General features: G+C 37.5%; 1 protein-coding gene across 4 annotated transcripts in view; it reads right to left on the reverse strand.

Annotated features, from left to right (window-relative positions):
* sws (patatin like phospholipase domain containing sws) overlaps positions 1-25,999 on the reverse strand; it is an 874,342-nt gene that overhangs the window by 253,111 nt on the left and 595,232 nt on the right. For all 4 annotated transcript variants that reach the window (XM_067138236.2, XM_067138235.2, XM_067138234.2 and 1 more), the window contains exon 22: positions 19,925-20,041. In XM_067138236.2, the coding sequence (XP_066994337.1) occupies positions 19,925-20,041 (117 nt within the window). The remainder of the gene's footprint in view (positions 1-19,924; positions 20,042-25,999) is intronic.

Consider the following 25,999-nt stretch of genomic DNA (forward strand, 5'->3'; position numbering starts at 1 on the left):
TTAGGTGGTCAATTGCTTCAAGAATATTGTTATATGCTGCACAGTAAGTACACCTATATAATTTACTTGATCATTATTCCTAAATTCCAAATTATATTTAGCCTTTTCCTGAGAGTATATAATTTTAAAATAGTCTGCAAATCCATTAACTATGACACAAGGTGATTGCGACAAACAACCTTGAAAGTCAAATTGTGGGTTTCCTTTTTAAGCATCTCTTATTCTTATTGACAAAGTTCTAGAATACATTACAATCAATACTCAAGTTATTTTCAAACTTCTGGACATAGTGCTTGTATACAATAAAAATTTTTGCTCTGATAGAATTTTTCTTCTATTTTTTTCTTTTAATTTAATATTATTTATAATACCGGTATCCTTTGTAAACCAGATGGGATATTGTTTTCTTGTAGCCTTTTGTTTTTGGAACACATTGATCTAATAGGCTACAGCATACAGTTTATCATAGAAAATGTTGTGTGGCTAAATTAACATCTCTTCATTCTTTAATATTAATCGATTCAGTTTCTTTCAATGGATTGTAAAGTTTCTCAAAGTCTGTCTTCGAAAAGTTATACTATCTCCTATTTCTGTATGAAGAGACGGATGATACCCATCCTTTGGAATGATTGGATCAATTTCTTCAACAATAAGTATGCCTTGTAAATTTGTTTAACACAAGATCAAGTGCCTTATTGTTAATATTCTGTACATTGTTAACAGAGTGGAGATTCAAAAAATGTGATATCCAGCTTAATTCTTTGGCTATATTACTCCCTTTATTCAAATCATATATACTGTGAACTGTTTCAAAGATATTAAAGTCACCAACTATAATAATGTTATTTCCAAGTAAATTGCTTTAAATAACTTACTAAAATACTAAATAAACATCTCAATGTGAATGTGGAGAAAAGTGTGCAGGTACAGTACTTGTTGTTGTTGATTTGAGTCTAATGAACGCACCATTTCTGGATTAAATGATGCCGTAACACCAATCAGGACTCCACTGCCATCTTTTTTTTTTAATTCTAACTAGTTAAGGCATTTCTGTCCTTATGAAATACAGTACACCTATTATCAAATAGTTCAGAAACATGTAAAGCATCATTCAGCCAAGTCTCAGATATATAATATCTAAATTATTAGATAATATACCTACATATAAAGTATGCGTTTTAAATCTTAATCTACGTACGTGACAAATTCATTACCTAAGAAACACATTACATGATATTCAGAGTGTTTTTGAATTTGCTGATGTCTTCTTCACAGGCAATGTTGGCAACTGGTGAATTATTGCTTTGTCTCATGAAGATTCAGCTGTTCCTTGTCCAAAGATGCTTCACATTAATGACTTGCGAAGCTGATGACATTGGGCCAGAAACCACTTTCAGGTAGGTCAAAGGCTCTCACTGTTGTAAACTGGATTGTTGTACGTGAATCCCAGGTCCAAAGTCGACAGATTCCTCTTCACGTGACATTCCTGCAGAAGTTCATCTTTATGCACTCTCCGAAAGAATTTGACAATTACAGTATTAGACAGGGCCTCTCAAATGCCAAAAATCTCACGCGTGCATATTGAGGTGCAGAGATCCTGTGCACAGTGCATCGGTCCCATTTGGCTCGGCTCGGACCAACGCTACGCCTCTGGGCTACTCGGCTAAGCTCGGCTCAGATTTGGAGCGCTATGGAGCAAGCGAGGAAGAGGGTGACAGGCGAAGCGAGCGAGACAGGCGTGGGCAAAGAGAGAGACAGCGCATTGCTCCAAATTGAGGAGTGGGGGTCTGCACTCTGGTCAACCAAGCAAAGTCTTCTTTTGCACCGTGCACAGTGCATGCACTCTGAGAGGCCCTGGTATTAGATGAAGGATAGTTAGGGTCATTTGAGAGCCTGTGACATGCATCGATGTTCTTTTCATTAATATTTATCTCCAGAGATCTTCCCACAGACTTCACTAGATGCACTGTATTTTTGTTAGGTTGTGTTTGAATGCCTTGAATCTCTATTGTGTTTACCTTTTGAGCTCTGTTCACAATCTTCAATGCACTGTTTTAGCTCCAGATTTTCTTTCTTGAGTTTTATATTCTCGTCCTTCAAACTCTCGAGCATACTCGGGGTATCTAGTAACACCTTATTATATTGTTGCTGGGCGATACCGTGGTCTAAATTTTCATTGCACACTGCTATGGATTTACCTAAATCACGTTCAAGTTCTTTATGGGAATTCTTCACCGATCCAATTCCCTGTCTCATTCCCACGAGTTCCTATTTCATTTCTCCGAGACCTGTTTCTAAAGATTTCTGGGTCTTCTCCATGGTTATGACATTTGCCTGTATCTCAGTTTACTTATCAATTTTTGTAGAATAAAGAGTACTATAACTACAATTCTCTCTTTCAGGTTGGTTATTGTCTATAATGCCAGTAGTATCTCTCTCATGCCTGACTGTTGGGAGACTGTTACTTTTGTCAGTGCAATTGTAAAATTTACAAGCAGCTGTACTTCTTAAAACATCAATGTCCTCTTTTTGTAAATGTACACATACAAAAACCACACACAATCCTGTTAGTTTTGTCTGATTTAGTAGACGTTTTACTTTTACAGATATTGCACATATCCACTGTTAGAAGGAACTGATGGTTGCTTAGCTCTGAGAATATAGACTGGTGACATGAAGTGAGAGGTATCACTTAACAATGCATGGTCCTCACATGAACAGGCGTGAGAAAAATCATGTACATGATAGGTTAGGAAAATTGATTGAGAATTAGAGATAAAAGTAATCGGAAATGGGGGCAAACCAACATTGCTAGATCGGTAACCTTTCAGGTAACACTTTTTTAGTGGGAAGGTAAAAACATCCAACATCCAAGGATGTAGATAAATATTTCTGTGGCTTGGTTCTAAAAGCGCCAATGTCAAAAAAAACCTGTTTTTGAGCTATGCGCATTTGAAGTTTTGCTTATAGTTTTCCAATTATTTCTTTCAACAACTAACTTTAAATAACTTTATACTTTCTTTGTGGAAGTCACCTTATTAAACGCTAATTTTTTCTATTGTATTCTTTAAAAATTGCCAGGTCTCTAATCTTTATTGGTAATCCAACATTATTGGCAAGACAAAGACAAAGTCACCTCCATACAGGCCATGAATGCCCTTGGATGAGTGGAAGGTAAAGGCTTCCACCATTGTTAACCGCAGCACGTGATAGAGTAGAGTGGTTAGCTCTACGCCTGGCTGCCTTTGCCCCCAGGAATTAACCTGGTACTCATTTTTGGTGTAGGTTGAGTGAACCTCAGAGCCATATGCACCTCCGGAAGTGGAAATCTCGTTTCTAAAATTTTACGACTACCTGACGGGTTACAAGTAACAACTCTCATTATTGTTCCGTACTGAAGATGACGTTAGGCATAGATATCAAGGATAATTTAATTAAAAAACCACCCATTCAATACTTTCCACGTTTAATGTGGTTATTATCTACATGATTTTATGTAGACTTATTTAGGTCAGGTACATGTTTCACCCATTATTTTGGGCATCTTCAGCCTGTAAACAACCTTTAGGTCAAGGTTTGGGACCTTTTTAACCAATATAAACATACCAATATATACACTATATACAATATATACACTATATACAATATATACATTATATACAAACATTAATGAACTCTTAAGATGGGTAACATAATTCAGTTAAGTTTTTTGGTCCTAATCTATCTAATATGAAAAATGTCCAAAACTAAAATGGATCTTCTTTTTGGCAAAGAGGATTACATATTGGGGTTTATGTGACCCCTATATCATATTATGTTCTTGACGTACCGTGTCTGTTGACAGGATGTGTCGTCAACAATAAGTGGAGATTTGAACTGATTGTTGCTTGTAGGTTGGTCAAGATTGAAAATATAAATTTAAATTAAATGTGTTTTAACTTGGCAGTTCTATTCTGGTTAACTTAAAATGTTCAAAAATAAACTGAAATGGATCTTCTTTTTTTATCATCTTGAGAAAGAGTGATATTAAAACTGGGGCTTATTTGACCCATGATTTTCATTTACATGTTCTACATAAGTCTACATAAAATCATGTAGATAATAACCACATTAAACGTGGAAAGTATTGAATAGGTGTTTTTTTTATTAAATTATCCTTGATATCTATGCCTGATGGGGATTCGAACATTATTGGAAAGGGCTTATTTAATTAAACGTTAAATGTTTGTTTAGTACTTAAAAGAGACATTGGCCCTTTTAACATGTTGCAAGCCAGGATAAAATGCTTTTGTATCAGTTAATATCTCAATTTCGATAAAAAATTACATCGGCCCTTTTAGAACCAAGCCACAGATTTATCAATTAGCAACTCAAGGAAATGCATCATGGAGCACAAGTCCATAAGTAGAACAATAGTAAAGGAGCATAATTATCTTGATGATCATTTGGATAATCAAGAAAATTCTAGTATAGCAGAGGGACAACAGGTATGGAAGCTAATGTGGGCAGTCTTACTCAAGAAAAGTAATCACTTTCAAATTAATGTACCATCGAAAAGAAATAAGTTATATGGGATATACATTTTTCTTGATACATTTCCTTGTGATGTTCTGTGTGTTAATGAACATTGGCTTACAGAAGAGGAAGTCAGTTTATATGTACCATCAGGATATGAATCAGTGGCAAGTATAAAAAAACTTGCACATGGAGATGCAGATATTTTAAAATCAACCTCGATATACATCATACTGCAATAAATCTTGATAGATTTTATGGAGAAAATCATTTGGGGCAGCTCTAATATAAAACTGATAATTATATCTTCATATTGTACTTCTAATTCAGATGTTAATATTTTCACACAAGGATGGGAACATTTAAAAAACACTTAGAAAAATACAAGAATTTCTATATTATCTTTACAGGGGATATTAACATAAATATTCTAGATCAGGGGTTCCCAATTGGCAAGAGCATTTTAATAAATAATGTGAAGAATAGTTACAAAATAATATTTTATAGTTCGTTCAAACATGTATTAATTTTTATATTCGTTATAGACCCAAGTCCGAACTAGTTCATTCTTTAATAATTTTTCATCTTTTTAAAAATTCACTTGATCTGAATGGATAATTTTTCATTAGAAAAAATTTAAAATCCAAATTTCAGATAATAATGATTGGTTTTTACGTCCCACTAACTACTTCTGATGTTTTTCGGAGACGCCGAGGTGCCTGAATTTTGTCGCGCAGGAGTTCTTTTACATGCCAGTAAATCAGTCAGCACAAAGCTGACGTATCTGAGCACCTTCGGAATGATCTAACATCGAACCTGCTAAGCTAGCTTCAGAGGCCAGTGCCTCAACCATTTGAGCCACTCAGCCCGGCTCCAAATTTCACTCCTTTATGCAATTGTAAAATAATGTTTTACCTAATTAAAACTATCAAACCTTTATTTCAATTGAATTATGCATATTTTTTTATAATGGCACTTCTGTAGGCCTACTATATGCAGAATTTTACGAAATTTGGCCTATTATTCAAGTGCGGCCCGCGAACATGACTAAGGTTTCTAATATGGCCCTCGAGCACTTACAAATTGGAAACCCCTGTTCTAGATCAATCAAAACATAAAAATCTTTTCTGTGACTCTTTAAGGTCATACAACTTTTTCTTCATAAATTATCAGCCGACTAGGAATAATGCCTATCTAAAAATAAAAAACGTACATAAAAATAATTTAATGTATAAAGTCATAGAGCCTCTACTGTCTGAGTGTAAAGGTCTCTGGCTTAAATTTCAATTTGCAATTCAAGGAGCATATAATACTAAGCAGATTAAATATTTTTTGTTATTAAATGAGGGAAATATCATAAGGTTGAGGTACAAATTATTGGAAACAGACTGGCAGAATTAAATTTTAATCTGTAGCAATGTTCCAGAAGTATTTGAAAGATTTATTGTTGAAATAAGCTCTTATCTGAATACACACTGTCCCAAAAAAAGTAAGATACTACATAAGACAAACAATACAAGTAAATGAGGGTTTAAGTGGAATACTTGGAATACTCCCTATCTTTTAGCCATATGGAAACTAATGATACCCCTTCATAGGAAATAAAAGAATGGTAGTTCAGAAGATGAGGTATATACAATATAAAGCAAATATACAGGAAGAAAATTAAATTAGCAAAAGTTAGGGCCAAAGAAAACTGGAAACTAAGTGTAAAGCTGCCTGGGCAGTTATTATTATTATTATTATTATTAAAGCGTCTTTATTGTGGCGAAGTTAGGGCTCCCGGCCCTTTCTTACACTTAACCACTTCATGTATATACAATGTATATTTTACATAAAATTTAAACATATGAAATCTTTACAACCTAAAGTATAATTAAAGCAACTAAAGTATCACTAACTAAACTAAGGTGAGTAAAGTATAACTAAATTATATACAGGAACACATTGCAATAACAACCATATTCACTCTCATTCATGCATCCCATTCACACTCAAGAAAGACTGGAAGTGCTTAAAAGATGACGCTGGCAAAGGATTTTAAATTTTGTCTTAGATTTAGCTTCCCTGATGTCATTGGGGAGTTCATTCCACCAGCTCGTGGCGGAGATTGTGAACGATCTGTTGTAGGTTGCGGTTCGATGCACAGGAATTTCTAGCGTACAGCCTGACCAGGTATTGAACAGGTGCAGGGAACTAAGGTAGCGAAATCTGGTGGATAGGTAAGGAGGAGTGTTTTCAGAAAGCACTTGATACACCAAAGTAGTTGCGTGGAGTCTACGTCTGTCATTCAGTCGTAACCAAGATAATTGTGTATAGAATGGGGATACATGGGCGTATGGTTGTATGTCGAATGCATACCTGATGCATGCATTTTGGGCACGTTGCAGTTATTGATGTCAATAAAAACTGTATCACAGTATTCGAGAATTGGAAACAAGAGTGATTGAATGAGCTTTATTTTCAAGGACCGAGGAAATATATTTTTAAACCGCTTCAGAGGATGCAGGCTTTGATATACCTTTTGGCACACTTTCATCACATGTTGCGACCAGTTCAATGTTTCGCTTATAGCCACACCAAGATTCATAACTGTTTCACAAAATGGAATAATGGTATTGTTTAGTGCTACAGGAGGAATTTCGTATTGTTTTAAGACGTGTAAGTTTTTTGAAGTACCAATGATTATTGCTTGCGTTTTAAGGATTAATTTTGAGATTGTTACTCAATGCAAAATTACTTATGAGACTTAAATCAGCATTAACTTTTTCTACAGCACTCTGAATTTTATCAGTTCTTGAGTGGTAGTAGATCTGCAGATCATCAGCATAAAGATGATACTTGCAATGTGTAATCGATTTGGCAACATCGTGTAAGTAAATTGCAAACAGCAATGGTCCAAGTACAAGTATAGACAGGAAGGTAAGAAAGGAGCCAGTACCTATTGAACGAGATGTTCTGAATCATTTTTTGTGAAGTCAATACAAAACATTACCAATGCTGGCAAATCAATCTATAGACAGGGACGAGACTCAACCTACACCCATGTCTACAGTCATGGATATGTTAGATAACCACCAACACCCTGGAGATTAATTTAACTGAAATAAGTTCACATGGGAAGAAGTTACAGTGGATGATATTAAAAAAATACCGTATTTACTCATGTATTTGCCCCATTTTCCACAATTTGGAGGCAGGGAATTGAGGGGAGGGGAAATTATGCAATGTCTTCCGAGTTCGAGCAAAAGATGTATGGCCATTTTAAAGAAAAATACGAGAAATACAGACTTGTAGACAAGATATTTTAATAAATAACACACATTTAATCATGCAACTCAATGAATATAAACATAAACAAAGGTATTTCGCTAAAACTTGAAATAATGTTTGGTAGGTTGCGTGTAATAGATTTTTACTTCTACGCTGATCGCGGAAGAAAGAGGCCTGCTTTTAGGTTTAAGAGCGCACTTACTCTACCGCACTCTCAGCCACCTGCCAATTAGACAAAAAAATCCGTCCTAAAAATATCCACGCCTTTAGATTATTTTATGTGATTCGAATACGAAGTAGAGACGTGGCAACTTACCTTTCTCAGCCGGGCTGAGTGGCTCAGACGGTTAAGGCGCTGGTCTTCTAACCCCAACTTGGCAGGTTCGATCCTGGCTCAGTCCGGTGGTATTTGAAGGTGCTCAAATACGACAGCCTCGTGTCGGTAGATTTACTGGCACTTAAAAGAACTCCTGCGGGACTAAATTCCGGCACCTTGGCGTCTCCGAAGACCTTAGAAAGTAGTTAGTGGGACGTAAAACAAATAACATTATTATTATTACCTTTCTCATGCATGATCATTCTCATCTGATTATTCAGTTTGTAGACCGTTGCTCTTGCCTCGTCTTGCATGTCTGAGTCTTCCTTTGACCATCGAGAGAATTGGACACGCCCGTTAAAAAAAAAAACTTTTGCTAATCACACGTTCAGGGATCATAGCTCATGCTCGGAGAATCCACTGGCACATCTGTTTGATTGGTTTTTGAATTCTTCCTATTGGTGTAAAACTATGTGCATTTGTTGACATCTATTCCGTATATAATTTACATGGGTAATTTCTGAAGGGCTTGTTCACTGAAACATCAAGAGGCTTAAGAACAGATGTCAGGCCACCCGGTATGATTACAATGTCTGATTTCATCTCTGAAATTTTTTCCCTTACGGCATCCACAAGATAGCCTCTAAAACTATCCAAAGAAAGCATGGACTTCAGCTGTAATAAGTCTCCAGGACGTCTTCTTGATACAGTATTCAGCCAGTCTTGCATCGTTTCACCAACCACCCAACCCTTCTCCTGCACTCGAATGTGGATTTCTAGGGAAAAGTTTCCTTTGGGAAGAGTCTTCTATTTAAAAATTATGCAAGGTGGCAACTTCCTGCCATCTGCTGTGATAGCTAACATTACTGTGCAGCTCAATTTCTCTGCTCCTGTACATCTCACCAACACAACGCACACCTATATTGTTAACTGTAGTGATTTTGGTATGTTGAAAAACATCAGTGTTTGATCGGCATTTCCAATCTGAGAAAGAACATAGTTGTTCTTCTGCCGTAGCCTGATGACAAATTTTTTGAAATTCTAGTATATTATCGGCGTACACTTCCTGAAGTCGTTGACAGAGCGATCTCCTTCTTAAGCTTAGTCTACTTCTTTGTATAAATCGTACTGTCCAGGCTTTAAACTTTTGCGCACTATGCTGTTCCTTCTCGCCACCTTGCATGCTTTAATATACAACATTTCATGTGTTACTCCGTAACCACTGCTTCTCAGCTCTGTAACATGGTGTAGGACTTCCTCATCAATTAGCCTACATTTTCCACATTTCGGACCACGAAAAGACCACAATGTTTTCTTAGCAATAATTAATTTTTCCCTCAGGTTTTGCCAGTATAGTATTAACTTAGGATCAACTGAATATTCTCGGCCTGCGGCTCTTACTCCATTTCCACGGGAAAAAGTACACACAACTTAAACTCTGCCGTAAAACTATTATGTTTCCTCATGTCTGTTATTTTCACTTGCCAGAAAATTGAACTGTTTTATTGCACTAAATGTTTTCACAATTTGCTTGTGACCGAGGTAACTGGTGTACTACCTAGAAGCTGGATCAGTATGGGATTCCTGAATGTGAAAGTTGCGACACCTCTGTACTTCCTGCGAGTTATTTTTAAAAGAAGCACATGAGAAGGGGTGCAACCTTGACTGCCTGGAAAGTAGTGTTGTAGGCTGGGACAAACCTGTCAGCCCTTCCGATTTTCGAGAAGAAACTTTTCGAATTTTCATCTCTTCTTCCGATCTTTTTAATTACTATTATTTCTTGCAAATTTTAAGCAATTTGACCTCCAGTGCATATTTGTTAAAAAAAAAAAAAGTACTGCAAATAATTCCAGTTCTCTAAGAGAATATCATAATTGCTTTGGTGATTTGTGCAACCTTAGTTTTGAGTTTAAGTTAAATTTCGTAATTTTGTCATCATTTCTTGCTTGGCAGTCAGCTCTACAGCTGGGAACTCAGGACAATATTCGCCCCGGAAGTCCAGTAGCAACTCGAGATGGCTGGTCAGCTGCTCGGCCTAATTGAGTTAAACAGAGGGTGGGGAAATTCTGTGAGGAAAAATAAAATTAGGTTTCTAGTCCAGTAAAAACAGAGCGAGAAAAATATGCGATGGAGGTAAATACAGTAGTTACAGAACTAAGGAATTCTAAAACAGAAGACTCCAACTCCCCTTTAAAAGAAAATATTGATTTAATAGTAGCCTACTCTCACTAACTAGATTCGTAAACTGGGTATTCCAGAAAAGTATGTTTTTTCCCCCCAGACTGCCTGAAGATTACAACCATAGCTCCAGAGTATAAGAAAGGGTATATAAAGTTTAGATTGCTACCAACCAGTAGCACTAGTTCCAATCTTATAAAAAATAATAGCATACTGTATGAAAATGCAACTTTCAAAATACTTTGAGAACAACTTAATGAATGCTACTCAATTCGGTTTCAGGACAGGGAAATCAACCATTAAAGCTGCAGAATATGTTATATCTGAATTATATACATATAAAATTCCTATTTTGTCTGTCATTCACAGAGATACTCAGAAAACAAGAATGTTTTAAGCTGAAACTGGTACCAGTTATAGTTAAGTTTTCCTTACAAGAAAAATACAATAAACTTCTAACGACAATGATTTTTATACTTTTTAAAATAAAAATATGTCTTTCAGTGAAGCAATTGTCTCATATTCACCAAAAATAGGTGTTATTTACATGTTTACAGCAACTCAAATTTACATGGTCTCAGAGTACCTTTCTTGTTATGCTAATTTTGCTATTTAACTTTCGTTCCATGCTAGGCTGAAGACGTCCCAAGAGGGACGAAACATGTACCTATAAGTTCGTGTTAAGAATGAAAACGTTTGCAAGAACTGTAAAGGTGGAACTTTTAATGTCAATACCTAACTATTCAAAGTTCACAATATGGGCTAAACATGTCATATATTACTTGCAATATCACATTCTGATCGCGGATGCTTCGTTGTATTTCCATGGTAAAGATATGATTCGGGTGAGATGGATTTTGCACGTTTGGTTCTCAATATAATGCCTTTCATTCAGCAAGGTGAGAATGTCATTTTGCAGTATGTAATAAAATTAATGCCATCTACTGACTTACGACTGAACTAAGCCCTACTGCCCGCTTTGAAGTTTTTACATATTGAAAGCAATAACTAACAAAAGACAACCATTAATTCCCCTCATTCAATGAAGTGAGATTATTGTTTTGGAGTAAGTAGCAATATTAACATCATCTACTGGCATCAAACTGAACAAAGTCCTGCTGTCTGTTCTGAAGTGTGGCCTCAATTGAGGTACAGTCCCAGTGAACGTCTGGCATGAATATGGAAAACTACGGAAAACCACCTTCAACACAATTGACAGTGGGGCTCGAACCCACTACATCCCGAATGCAAGCTTATGCGGTTCGCTCACATTTCAAGTGACACGCTAAGAGCTCGGAGTCTACTTTTGAATGCGAGCAGACTCTACCTTTGGAGTCAAGGAAGACATTTTCATGACTCTGGTGTTCAATTAACGCACATCTCTACTCCCCAACATTCAAAAACATTGGGAGAACATGTCTTCACAATAAGTGCACCGACAACAGTTGTTAACTCCTTAGAAATAAAGATTGAAGTAAAAAATTGCTTAATTTTAATGCTAGATACTGAAATATAATAAGAGTGTGATACTTCCCCTTCTCAAGATATAGCAGTGTGCATAAACTAATTTCAGAGGTTAGGTTATGTACTTTTGCATCTGGTTAAATTCCAGAAAGGCTGTTCCCATGAAAATTTATAATGAAAATGTTATCATTACTCTACAGGGAGCTTGAAATATGTTTTCATAATACGTGCATAGTAAACCTAGGTCGGGTGATGCCGTTCGAAGTAAGAAAATGGAAATGTTTGCCACAAACCTCTGAAGTGATGCTATTACAATTTTTAAGAATGAAACTGAATATGCATGTTCATACTATTGGAATTATAAAATACTGTGGTAATGAGTAAGCTGCTGTTTGGAAAACATCTGCCATTTTTTTTAAAACAAACCGATTGCTGTTTCATACTGATTGTAATATGTTTTTGTGCGAGTTTAATATCTTCTCCAACTTTTATGGAAAATCGTGTATAACCATATAAGAACAACCTTAAATCGGAGCAGATTTGCATTCACCGACAAAAGTCTACTTTCAAAAGAAAGGGTTAACCATGGGCTCATCATTATCAGAAATAATACCAAACATATTCCAAAGTAACAATGAAAAAAATTTCTTAACCAACTAAGAGATGTAGACGGAGACCGAGTTTTAAGAGGGATGTAACTAAAAGAAGCTACAGAGCTGGAAAAGCATAACAGTGTACAATGAAGATGCACGTATGAGATAATGATCCATGATCTAGCAACCAAACTTTCCTGTGTATGTGGTGAGCATCATCAACCAACCCCCCTCCCCAAACCCCATGGCACTACAGCCCATGAAGGGCCTTGGCCTACCAAGCAACTGCTGCTCAGGCCGAAGGCCTGCAGATTACGAGGTGTCATGTGGTCAGCACGACAAATCCTCTCGGCTGTTAATCTTGGCTTTCTAGACCACGGTTGCTATCTCACCGTCAGATAGCTCCTCAATTCTAATCACGTAGGCTGAGTGGACCTCAAACCAGCCCTCAGGTCCAGGTAAAAATCCCTGACCTGGCCGGGAATCGAACCCGGGGCCTCCGCGTAAGAGGCAGGCACGCTACCCCTACACCACGGGACCGGCATGCATCATCAACCATAGCCTTTAGCAATTATTCAGCTGGGTTCTGCAAATAGTATAGGTCTGTTAATCTAATGATAGGGCAAAGGAACACATTTGTTAGGCTGTACTCAAGCATGAATGCCTTATTTATTTATTTGTTTAATAATTTAATTTTTTTTCAAACAACAATCTGAGCAGCCTGGACGTTGACTAAGCAGAACCAAAGTAAGATACAAGCAGCTGAAATGAGGTTCTTGAGGAGCATACAGGGAAAGACAAGACGAGATAGAATACGAAATGAAATAAGGAGAAGTGTGAGAGTGTGTAAACTTCAAGAAGAGATTGATATAGCAAAGCTAAAATGGTTTGGACACATGATGAGAATGCCAGGAGAGAGAATACCAAAGAGAACATTCATGGATACAGAGACTGCAAAGAGGCCTAGGGGACAGCCTAGAATGAGATGAAGGAGCTCTTTTGTGGACTGTATTGCAAATAGAGGAGTCGATAGCAATAAAGTACTAGAAGAGGAATGGTGGAAAGATCGAGTAGGTGGAGGGCTTTGGTACACTACCCTACCCGAGGAAAGGGGAATGGATGAAGAAGAAGGATCTGAGACAAAGCTAGTTATGATGCAATACAGGTCTCTTACTTAGATAGCATGGGTAGTTTAACACAAGAGTTACCTTCAGCACAAACAGTACAAAGTTATAACTTGGTTTATTGCCGTCACTGTGTAAATAATGTGTGATGGTGCAAATTATTTTAATACAGGCAAAGATTTCTGAAGAAAGTTGCTTTCTGCTGGAACCTCAATTTAAGGTAAATTACCAACAAATAAGATCCCTGTAAAATTGCTACATTGGGGTTCTACTGTACTTCCCCATTTTTATGTGATCAAATTTTAGACTAGACCCTGTATTTTTAAAATCTGTGTTCTGCAGTCTTGCCATCTTATTACTGAAACAATCTTGTCATTCACTTTACTTGATGAATACACCTTCATCTTCCATTATCCATAATTATTTAGGATCTTTTCCTATACAGAAGGATATGGACTCTTCTGATGGTCACAGGAACTTTCAGTATGTTTGTGATAAAGGTACGATTTAACAAGTCGCTGAGCGTTGAAATAGCTTTAATGAATTCTTTCTTAGTCATTCCTCAGTGAACCCTCCGTTCAAAAATATGCTTTCAAACATAAGATACAAAAGTTGAAAACTAGAAAAGCGACTGGAATTGATCAGATTTCTGGAGATATACTAAAGACAATGGGTTGGGATATAATACCATATCTGAAGTACTTATTTGATTATTGTTTGGTCAGAGAAGCTATACCAGATGAATGGAGAGTTGCTATTGTAGCCCCTGTGTATAAAGGAAAGGGTGATAGACATAAAGCTGAAAATTACAGGCCAGTAAGTTTGACATGCATTGTATGTAAGCTTTGGGAAGGCATTCTTTCTGATTATATTAGACATGTGTGAAATTAATAACTGGTTTGATAGAAGGCAATTCGGTTTTAGGAAAGGTTATTCCACTGAAGCTCAACTTGTAGGATTTCAGCAAGATATAACAGATATCTTGCATTCCGGAGGTCAAATGGACTGTATTGCGACTGACCTGTCTAAAGCATTCGATAGGGTGGATCATGGGAGACTACTGGCAAAAAAGAGTGCAATTGGACGAGTGACTGAATGGGTCGCTATATTTCTAGAAAATGGATCTCAGAGAATTTATCTGACCCTGTAATAATTAAGAGGGGATTTCCTCAAGGCAGTATTATCAGACCTCTATGTTTTCTTATATATATAAATGTTATGAGTAAAGGAGTGGAATCGGAGGCAAGGCTTTTTGTGGATGATGTTATTCTCTATAGAGTGATAAATAAGTTAAAGTCCTCTCAGTTTTAATTACTGCGTTGATGGGGTGAAAGTTCCTTTTGGGGATCATTGTAAGTATCTAGGTGTTTAATATAAGGAAAGATCTTCATTGGGGTAATCACATAAATGGGATTGTAAATACAGGGTACAGATCTCTGCACATGGTTATGAGGGTGTTTAGGGGTTGTAGTAAGGATGTAAAGGAGAGGGCATATAAGTCTCTGGTGAGACCCCAACTAGTGTATGCTTCTAGTGTATGGGACCCTCACCAGGATTACCTGATTCAAGAACTGGAAAAAATCCAAAGAAAAGCAGCTCCATTTGTTCTGGGTGATTTCCGACAAAAGAGTAGCGTTACAAAAATGTTGCAAAGTTTGGGTTGGGAAGAATTGAGAGAAAGAAGAAGAGCTGCTCAACTAAGTGGTATGTTCTGAGCTGTCAGCGGAAAAATGGTGTGGAATGACATTAGTACACAAATAAGTTTGAGTGGCGTTTATAAAAGTAGGAAAGATCACAATATGAAGATAAAGTTGGAATTCAAGAGGACAAACTGGGGCAAATATTCATTTATAGGAAGGGGAGTTAGGGATTGGAATAACTTACCAAGGGAAACGTTCAATAAATTTCCACTTTCTATGAAATCATTTAGGAAAAGGCTAGGAAAGCAACAGATAGGGAATCTGCCACCTGGGCGACTGCCCTAAATGCAGATCAATATTGATTGATTGATTGATTGATTGAACATACTTCCACAGTGGGGCTGATTATCAAAATTATTTTGTCCTTTAAGTCAATATCAATCAATCAATCAATCAATCAATCAATCAATCAATCAATCAATCAATCAATCAATCAATGACTTCCAGACTTACTAGGTAGGCTACACAGTACCACTGTTCCAAATATTCCAACCTTTTCTGTGAGATTTAAACAACAGCAGTAATTTGTTTACATAGGGATTATACAAGACCAGCACCACTATTCTCTTATAAGTTGACTCCCTCCCTTCCTCGCCATACTAACAGGCAACTTCACGCTTGAATTATGCAAAAACTTCCCCTTACTGACCTTGCCTCGACCGTAACTCCTCCAGCTACAGCAGTCTTAGTTTGCCACTTCTGCTTTAAGAGTTACTGAAAACCTAAAAACATTTACTTTTTAATATTCAATTTTAAATTTAAAGATAGCAGACACTTTCTTTGCATAGATTGCTTGGAACAGTCTTTTCTATCACAAGTTTAATGGAGTTCATGTATTTCAGTTGCACCCTGTATACATATTCTGGATAGGTAAACGTACAACATTTTAAACTTTCACATTCATGCTCCAGAGCACAAAGCATCTTGTGAAGAAAAGGTATCAATTGGAGTGGTAATTGATTGACCTGATATAAAATGAGGCTTTTAATGGGGCCATTAAGTAATATATATATATAGCATTATGGTAGGAATCAAGTTGAAAAATAAGAAACAAATAATTGAATTATATAAGAAAGACATGTAGTTGTTTGAGCCTACGAGAATGCAATCACTGAACCTCTACTAGTACCACAGAGCAGTCTCTGGAGGTGAACACTTGGGCGAGGGTTGTGATATAGAAATAGATATATCAGTGGCAGATCTCAGCTATTTTGGAGGGTAGAGCCAAGGTGATTAAAAAAAAAAAAAAAAAAAAAGAGAGAGAATCGGACATCATAAACATAATTCAGGATAGTCCGAGAAAAACTAATTTACGTGATCCTACCATACCTGTTATTCAATAAACATATGACGAGAGTTCTAGAAGGTATTGCATCTGGTACCAAAATCTGGTATGCACTCGTACACTCACGGTGACCATATTCCTGAATGTTCAATACAAAATATGTATTCTCAACACACTATTTTGAATGTGATACCATGAAAACTTAAGCAATTTATTTTTCTTATTTAATACTGCAATTGTAACTACAAAGAGCTTAAGTATTCATACAATGTTTTAATTTTACTCAACAATATTAAATTATTCACCCACCTTCAGTACTGTAAATTAAATATCAATATCACTTTTCTTATGCCTTTGCTGGCAGGATGTAGTGTTTACAATGCACTATGTCTTCTGGTATGGGCTAGAATAAATTTGTTACTTTCATTGACCTGTCTCAGTCTCATCCTTGGCTTTGACAATGTGAAAGTGACCGAGCGATTCTAGTGACACCATTCCTTATGCAGCCAGTCCCTGTTATGAATGGTGTGAAAATATCGCTCATAGGGTCAATTGGCGCATGCATTTCAGTGGGCATGGCAGACTGATATGTAAAAGCAACTTCTGACTCAGTGAGGAAAGAACAGGAAACTACCTCACTCCTCATTTTCCTAGTATGCCTCCTCAGTGACACCTAGCCTATCTATGACAGCTGTTGGTGGAAATCAAACCAGCCTTTGGGCTGAATACCCCCCAAAAAAAAAACACTCACTCACTCACTCACTCACTCACTCACTCACTCACTCACTTTTCTTGAAAGCAAGAAGCTCCATTAAATTAAAAATTAGTGTGATGAAGAAAGTGATTATATTCTCTTCCTTTGTAAGTCACAACTCGTTTGCTTTTTTCCGGCAAGTTTACTTATATACAAGGTCATCAAAGGTTATCAAAATAATATAAAATAATTCATATAATTAATTTGTAAAATTGTTTGGAAAACTGGACAAAATAGAAAATGACCGGATGGGTGGTACAACATAAAAAAACAGGACAGCAGAAACGGGACATATGGTCAGCCTGGATCCACCGCTTAACTTCTTTTTCAAGGATAGACAATGAATTTTGTTGTTCTGTAAATGGGAGGTGTTCTTTCGTCCTTTATCATGTAATGAAAAGTACAACTCATAAGTTAAACTCAAGGATGCTATGATATTCTTACATCAACATGATGTTACCTAATATTGGTAAAATACTGTATTTGGGATATTTTGATACTAGACCCTCTTAACATAAACAAATATGCTACATTCCCCAATGTCATCTTCATAAGACAGCAATGAAAAAGGTTTACTTAATTAACCACTAAATTCACGGTTATTCATTGCACCCAAAAAACTCCTAACGTGGATTCGACCTTTAACAGCAAACTATAAGGAAATTGTGAAGAAAGGATTTGTGGATTCATTCCCTGAAGCTATTTACAGTAAACTTTGTACTTACTAGTAGTACTAACCATAACTATCTGCCATAAAAAGACAATTGCTGCAGCTTTAATGAATTACTCTGCGAGGGTTGATAGCCTGGTGAGTGATTTTGTTCCCTGGATTGACATTCTATGCCAGCTAAAGAATGGCATGAATAGCCATCTTATGGCTGCATGTCACAGAGAGTTTTCTTTCACTGATATTCTGTGGGCTCAAGACAAGCAAAACTGTGCCAAATAGGATTTAGGACAGTTCATAGAATTCTCAAAAATTGGAAAGTTTCCCCTGAAGTAAGGCTGAAACCATAGAAATTACTCTGGCGTGTAGATGGATTTGGCAGGATATTTGAATGTGGAAGTTAGACGATTTTCATACAGTCTATTAATGTCTTAAATTAAAGCAAAGGGCCATAGCTATTGAAGCCACAGCTGAGATATACAGTATATTTGGAATATGTTAAAGGTGATTAAATTTCTCGATGAAAGAGAAGTTGTTTTAAGAGTAGGGTCATAGTTTTCACAGGATGTGGGAATACAAACTTAGGAAACAATGATGAAAAAGAATGGTAGATGTTGAACGATTCAATAGTGATAAGATCCAGGGCATGAAAGATGCTAGTGTACAGAGATGAGTCATCCTTAGTGAATATATAGTAACTGGGTAAAACAGAGGTTAAAAAATAATCAAGATATGAATTTCACTTCCTTTGCATTGTAATGGCGAACAAGTACACCTGACGCACAAATATGCTGAAAAACTAATTCATATTTGTTGATGATTTTCTGGTATCTCTATTCGCAGGTGCCACTGACCCCAGGAATTAACTTGGTACTCATTCTTAGTGTAGGCTAAGTGAAAACCAGGGTCAGGCACCTTTCTACATTTAGAAGTTCTGTTTCTACATTTTTTGACTTACTGAGAGTGAATCGAACCTTCATTCTTTCAAGTGAAGCGAGGACTACCTCAGCTAGGCAATTCCCATGGTTCCTATACACTATAAAAAAAAAAACGGGAATATATCCATAAAACGTAACTTCAGATGGGACAGCAAAATTAAGTAAGCAAGCTAGCTTGTAGTTTTACATTATTGGTGTTATAATAATCATTGTCAAGGGGTCTCCAGTTTTACACTGAATTCAAACCACAGACTGTGACTTTTCATTTCAAACCTCTAACATGCATGGCTATGATTCAAACTGCAGTACCTTGGTGAGAAGCCTGTGATGATGACACTGAATAATTACACCTCTTGAGAAAAACAAAAATCATAGACAAAGCAGACAATCTCAGTAGGTCTAGAACATTTTCATTCACTTTTCAACATTTAGACAAAGGAAGAAAAATATACAAAACAGTGAGTTTGTTTACAGGATTGCTACTAGATCACTAATATCAACTGTGGGACAAATAAAAGAGATGTATATGTATAAAGGAAACAGCCTGTTCATCATCTAGAACATAAAATTATATTAACTAATTGTCAGGAACGTGAAGGTTCGAAGATTTGACTGTAAATCACAGCAATGAAGTAAAGTTATGCCCTAGATAACAGTAAGTTTTAACACTGTACTTATATATGATGATTACCACATATTACACTGAAAATCAAATAACCATTTTGTAGCAGCATGCCACATGAAACAAACACACCAACACATAACCTTTGGACAGGAACAAGTTTATTTACTTCACATTCCAAGTTAGTCATGCTGTAACCAGGCAGAAAGGATCAACACAACACAAAAATAAATGGTAGCACATTTTAGTTAGAAAAGGAAATTAGGAAATAACTATCAGTTACACGTTTAAACAGACAAACACACAAAAACCACAATGGCTACAGATGGAGTTCAACACAAAACAGAGAGAGAATATAAACGTACCAAAATATAAGTTTCAAGCAGAGCAAATAAAAATAAATGCAAAAAACATCAACATTGTTTTAAGATGCAATAATCATATTCTCCCGACAATGATATTTGGTTGTTATATAATGGCTTGTGATTGGATTACCTGGTAGGTTGTTGACATAGCCTCCATCCAATAAGAGGTGTCCATCAGCAGGGTCGCAAAGGGGCGGCATGTAGCCTGACAATGACATTGATGCCCGAATGTAACGCCACACACTTCCTGAAATAGATTTTCAAATATTACAGCACAAGGCATGCAAGGCAAGCAGAGGCTGTCCTCCTTCGATGTTACGTTTGGCACCAGGTTGTATGAATATAGATCCCCGACAAAGAATTATTTATGCCTAGATCTTGTTCTTTATCCACAAAAACAGTAGGCAGCATTTGTATGAGGAAAGGGAAGTTTCTTTTATGCTGAGCACACTGAAAACATCATAATGCATGCCTACTATTGCCCAACATGTTAACCGTTAAGTAGCTTCAATCTTTCAGCACAAAAACAAGGAGGAGTACAATTCAAACGATCTGAATTTGTGGAAAGCTAGAATCAATTAAGATACAAACAACAGTCAACAGATTTGAATAGAAGATCTGATTATATCATTTCCAGTTGTGGAGAATGAAGGATAAGTTTTGTTAGTATAAGTAAATGAAACTCGCTTATGAAATCTTTGAAACAGCAGCCATTACACCAAGGACCAGAATTACAAATACAAAACATAAACACTATTGAAAATTATACATTTTTAGCAATAATTCTGAATCTAAGAGTCTTCAAATCATGCTGGAACTTAATGTGGCAAATGTTGAATATTAATAGCATGTACATTTCTTGGAGTTAAAAACAAAACAAAAAAACCATTGTTTCATTGCTCATTTTAACTTATCGGGGCTCCTTTGACTATCAGCCCTGTGTAAGCATGCGAGTAATAAAAAAATATTATTAGTGTTAGTAATTATTAGGTGAACAGAAACTTGATATGAAGAACATTTTTATTACTGGTCTCAAACATGGAAACATTACTTCATGTAAAGTCACCGAATGGGGTCCTGGCCAAGTATGCTGGAGAAAACATTATAATACTTGACTTCAAAGGGTGAACTAAGTTTAATAATGCTGATCAAAATGACTGAAGAATTTGTTTCTGGTTGGAAACGTCTGATGAAGATGATCATTTATTCAAAGGTATGGTTGAGTAAAACGACAGTCAAAATACAAGGTAAGCACAAAACAAATTAGAAAACAACTATGGCTAAATATGAGGTGAAATTCTGTCAACTAATCAGTTTAACTGAAAGAAAATGAATAAGAACATTTAAGGCAGCTAAGGAGGAAAAGTTAGCAAAGTTAGCAATAAGTAGTATTTGTTTTCCAACATACACTGACTGACAGAGCAAATGCAACACCAAGAAGGAGTGGTCAGAACTTTATGCCAATTGCAGGGTAGACTGACATCACTGAGGTATGCTCATGATGTGAAATGCGCCGCTGTGCTGCGCACGTAGCGAACGATAAATGGGACACGGCGTTGGCGAATGGCCCACTTCGTACCGTGATTTCTCAGCCGACAGTCATTGTAGAACATGTTGTCGTGTGCCACAGGACACGTGTATAGCTAAGAATGCCAGGCCGCCGTCAACGGAGGCATTTCCAGCAGACAGACGACTTTACGAGGGGTATGGTGATCGGGCTGAGAAGGGCAGGTTGGTCGCTTCGTCAAATCGCAGCCGATACCCATAGGGATGTGTCCACGGTGCAGCGCCTGTGGCGAAGATGGTTGGCGTAGGGACATGTGGCACGTGCGAGGGGTCCAGGCGCAGCCCGAGTGACGTCAGCACGCGAGGATCGGCGCATCCGCCGCCAAGCGGTGGCAGCCCCGCACGCCACGTCAACCGCCATTCTTCAGCATGTGCAAGACACCCTGGCTGTTCCAATATCGACCAGAACAATTTCCCGTCGATTGGTTGAAGGAGGCCTGCACTCCCGGCGTCCGCTCAGAAGACTACCATTGACTCCACAGCATAGACGTGCGCGCCTGACATGGTGCCGGGCTAGAGCGACTTGGATGAGGGAATGGCGGAACGTCGTGTTCTCCGATGAGTCACGCTTCTGTTCTGTCAGTGATAGTCACCGCAGACGAGTGTGGCGTCGGTGTGGAGAAAGGTCAAATCCGGCAGTAACTGTGGAGCGCCCTACCGCTAGACAACGCGGCATCATGGTTTGGGGCGCTATTGCGTATGATTCCACGTCACCTCTAGTGCGTATTCAAGGCACGTTAAATGCCCACCGCTACGTGCAGCATGTGCTGCGGCCGGTGGCACTCCCATACCTTCAGGGGCTGCCCAATGCTCTGTTTCAGCAGGATAATGCCCGCCCACACACTGCTCGCATCTCCCAACAGGCTCTACGAGGTGTACAGATGCTTCCGTGGCCAGCGTACTCTCCGGATCTCTCACCAATCGAACACGTGTGGGATCTCATTGGACGCCGTTTGCAAACTCTGCCCCAGCCTCGTACGGACGACCAACTGTGGCAAATGGTTGACAGAGAATGGAGAACCATCCCTCAGGACACCATCCGCACTCTTATTGACTCTGTACCTCGACGTGTTTCTGCGTGCATCGCCGCTCGCGGTGGTCCTACATCCTACTGAATCGATGCCATGCGCATTGTGTAACTTGCATATCGGTTTGAAATAAACATCAATTATTCGTCCGTGCCTTCTCTGTTTTATCCCCAACTTTCATCCCTTTTGAACCACTCCTTCTTGGTGTTGAATTTGCTCTGTCAGTCAGTGTATAATTTTACCTTCATCTCAAATTTTCTCTATTTTCAAAGATAATATGTTACAGTATGTCCCTCGAGATATATAAATTAAGAGCTTTATTGTCCTCTGCATCTTGATACCTCCTATCTTGAGTTTCTCACATTACATAAAAAGCCAATGTAAACCTAGCACATTATCTTTGTTTCATATTCTGATTTTTGAAAGCTTAGATTACACTACTTACTTAACTTTTGATTTAAAACAACGATATAAAATACCTATGGAAGGATTAGCAAATACTAATAATGCAGAAGTATTATCATGCAAGACCAAACTTATTTCATCTCGAACCGTAAAAACACGTATTGAAGATCTTCGACTCAGCTTTTCTCCCTACAGGTACAGGGTCTACTCTTCCAAATGATGAGTGCCATTTACACAATCATATGCAAACTTTGGCACTAGAAGAATATTAACCAATAAAGAACTAATGTATCATCAAGTTAGAGCCTTAAATATTGAGGTGTGTAGTGCGTACTGAAATTTTACCATAAAGATGTCAAATCAATATATTGTATCCTTTTAACTTATTGGATCTGTAAAAGAGATACAGTGACTCAGATATTTTGTTTTAAATATTGTTTGGTTGTATTCAAAAAGATTGTTGAATGAACCAATAGTGAAGTTGTATAAAACTGATAGGAAAGAAGATCTCTACAAAGGCAAGTTGGAAAATATTCAAAATAGAAACAAGTGTACATAATTATATACAAGCACTCTAAGTCATGTGTAGGGAGTAAAGACACACTTAGCTCACTCAGAAGGACTTAGGTTTGATTTCCTACAAATTTAGAAATTTCTCAGCTACATAACCACACTTATCATTAAAACCTTCACTCATGGTTGGGTATCTGTTACATAGAATAATGATGGTTGTTCCTTTGATATACACTTTTGCATGCACTTATGCTGTGAGGCCTATTTTTATAAATTGTAGGGGTGATGCTTTCATAAGTACAGTATTACAAGGTCCCCAGAAAGTTGACAACATTTTACACTGTCAGTATAAGCAGGAAGTGCATCTTCAATTGAACACTGGTTTTTGCAGAGAAGCAGCATGGTGAATGGTGAAACATAATGGACTCAAATGATCAAGATAAGATATTTGTTATTGAGTATTATTTCCAAATATATGGAAGTGGTTCTAGTGGCAGCCTTAATGTGAAGCATGCAATTAACTCGTTTGAATGAAAGTTCACAAAAAATCCCCCAACATATTGCATCATGTTATTATAGTGATAAAATTTCAAGAAACAGGAATTAGTTCTGTGTCAGTGACACAATTTCTTTGGAAGGAAATAGTAAAATAATGGTACGACCATTCTTTTGTTCCATTTGTGGCAGTTCTTTTCGAAGGGCCACGTACTTGCGATCACACGAAACTACTCATACAGGTGAGAAACCGCATCACTGTATTTGTTTTACCTCTTCCACTGATATGGATTATAAAAGGTGTTAAAGTGTAGGATTTTATCCTCAAAAGATCTTTAACTTCCCAGAAGCCAACAACATGGAGATGCTGCATTTTGACACCCTCAACTGCCACACACTTCTGCTGGGACTGAACCCATAATTTTGCAAACAGAAGGACAACTTACAGACTACATCAATGAGGTTGAAGGAAGAAAATGGTGAGCTACAGACAATGAGAATGCAGGGATAGTTTGTACTCACCAAGAAAAAATTAACAATGTATTGCCCTAGTTCATCAGTCTCTTCATTAATTGACCTTGAACTTACAAGTCAGTATATGAATTACAGGCAATTGTTGCATGCACAATATTATGCTTTTGCTTACCATTCCAGAAGTCAGGTGTCAGATACTTTATATAGCCGCCGGGTAGACCGTGGTCTTAGAAGATTACATTTCCTTTCTAATCTATCTTGTTACAAAATAAAATCAACACTTCATATACAGTCGAACCCCCCTTCTGCGGACACCGTCGGTTCCGAGGAAAAATGCCCGTTACGAGAGGTGTCCGCTAAAACAAGTTTGTAAAAAACAATCGAACATTTTAACGGCAAAGAACATCCACCTTAAATATAAACATGCATGTCTTTATTTTTATTATTCTAAGTTATTTCTGTGTTAATATTCCATAGATAGTTATTATAAGTGATTTTAAATCATTTATAAACATTACAGCTTCGTGAAGTAATTCCTTGTTATTCATGTTTAAGAGACAACTGAAATGCTAGGGCATTTCTGTCTCACTAAGTAGCGCCTGCACTGTCTTTTCCTTCTCAAGTTGACGACCTGAGCTCGACCCTATCAGCGACAATCCGAGTTATGAATAGAATGATGCAAGAAGGGAAGAAAATCCACAGGTAACTTGTGAGTCAACAGTCTCTGGCAGCATTTCTGGGCAATTAGAATTCTCGGAATAGGCCTATACACCACTAGGTAGAGTTGCATTCCAATGTAACTTCTCTCCCCTTGCACTCGAAATAATACAAGAATGTCTGAAGAATGGTTTTAAAAGAAAGGATGACATGTGGCCCGGCATAATAAATTGTCCTGCAACGTGTAAAGTGTCCGCTTAAGTCAAGTGGACGGGACAAATGGCAATGTCCGCTGTCCGGAGTTTGAGGTGTCCGCTTAAATGAGGCCAATTTAACAGTTGTCTTATGTAAAATAAAATCGGTTCCAAGGAAAATTGTCTATATAGGGAGGTGTCCGCTGAATAAGGGTGTTCGTTAGGGCAGGTTAGACTGTAAAAAAAAAAAAAAAGTTTAGGGATAATGTTGACAACACCCTAATTCTTTGGAATTAATTGTGATACTGCGTGAACTGTCCAAACACTCATAAAATATATCACCCCACAGATTATGTTCACAGGACTGTTTGGTTTCACTACATTTTCAACTTGAACCAAACCAAAACCAAACAAAACCCCATGGCGGAACAGTCCCGAAAGACCATGAACTACAAAACGACCGCTGCTCAGTCCAAAGCCCTGCAGATTATGAGGTGTCACATGGTCAGCACAACTAGTCCTCTTGGTCATTATTCTGGGCTTTCTAGACCGGGGCCGCTATCTCACCAACAGATAGCTCCTCAGTTGTAATCACGTATGCTGAATGGACCTCGAACCAGCCCTCAGATCCAGGTAAAAATTCCTAACCTGACCGCGAATTGAATTCGGGACCTCCGGTTAAGAGACAGGCACCACACGCACACCACTACTACACCCCGTGGCCAGCATGAACACATTAAAAATGGCTCTTGAAGGATGGGTGAAGAAACTCCTGTCAGCACTGTATATATTGCTACAGACCCTAATAAAAATTAAGAGTTGTGGCAGATATTCTCTTCTGCAGGATTTGCGTGAAGCAGGTTGACACTTTTA

This window comes from Anabrus simplex, chromosome 1, assembly GCF_040414725.1.
Source record: "Anabrus simplex isolate iqAnaSimp1 chromosome 1, ASM4041472v1, whole genome shotgun sequence".
Classification (NCBI taxonomy): Eukaryota; Metazoa; Arthropoda; class Insecta; order Orthoptera; family Tettigoniidae; genus Anabrus; species Anabrus simplex.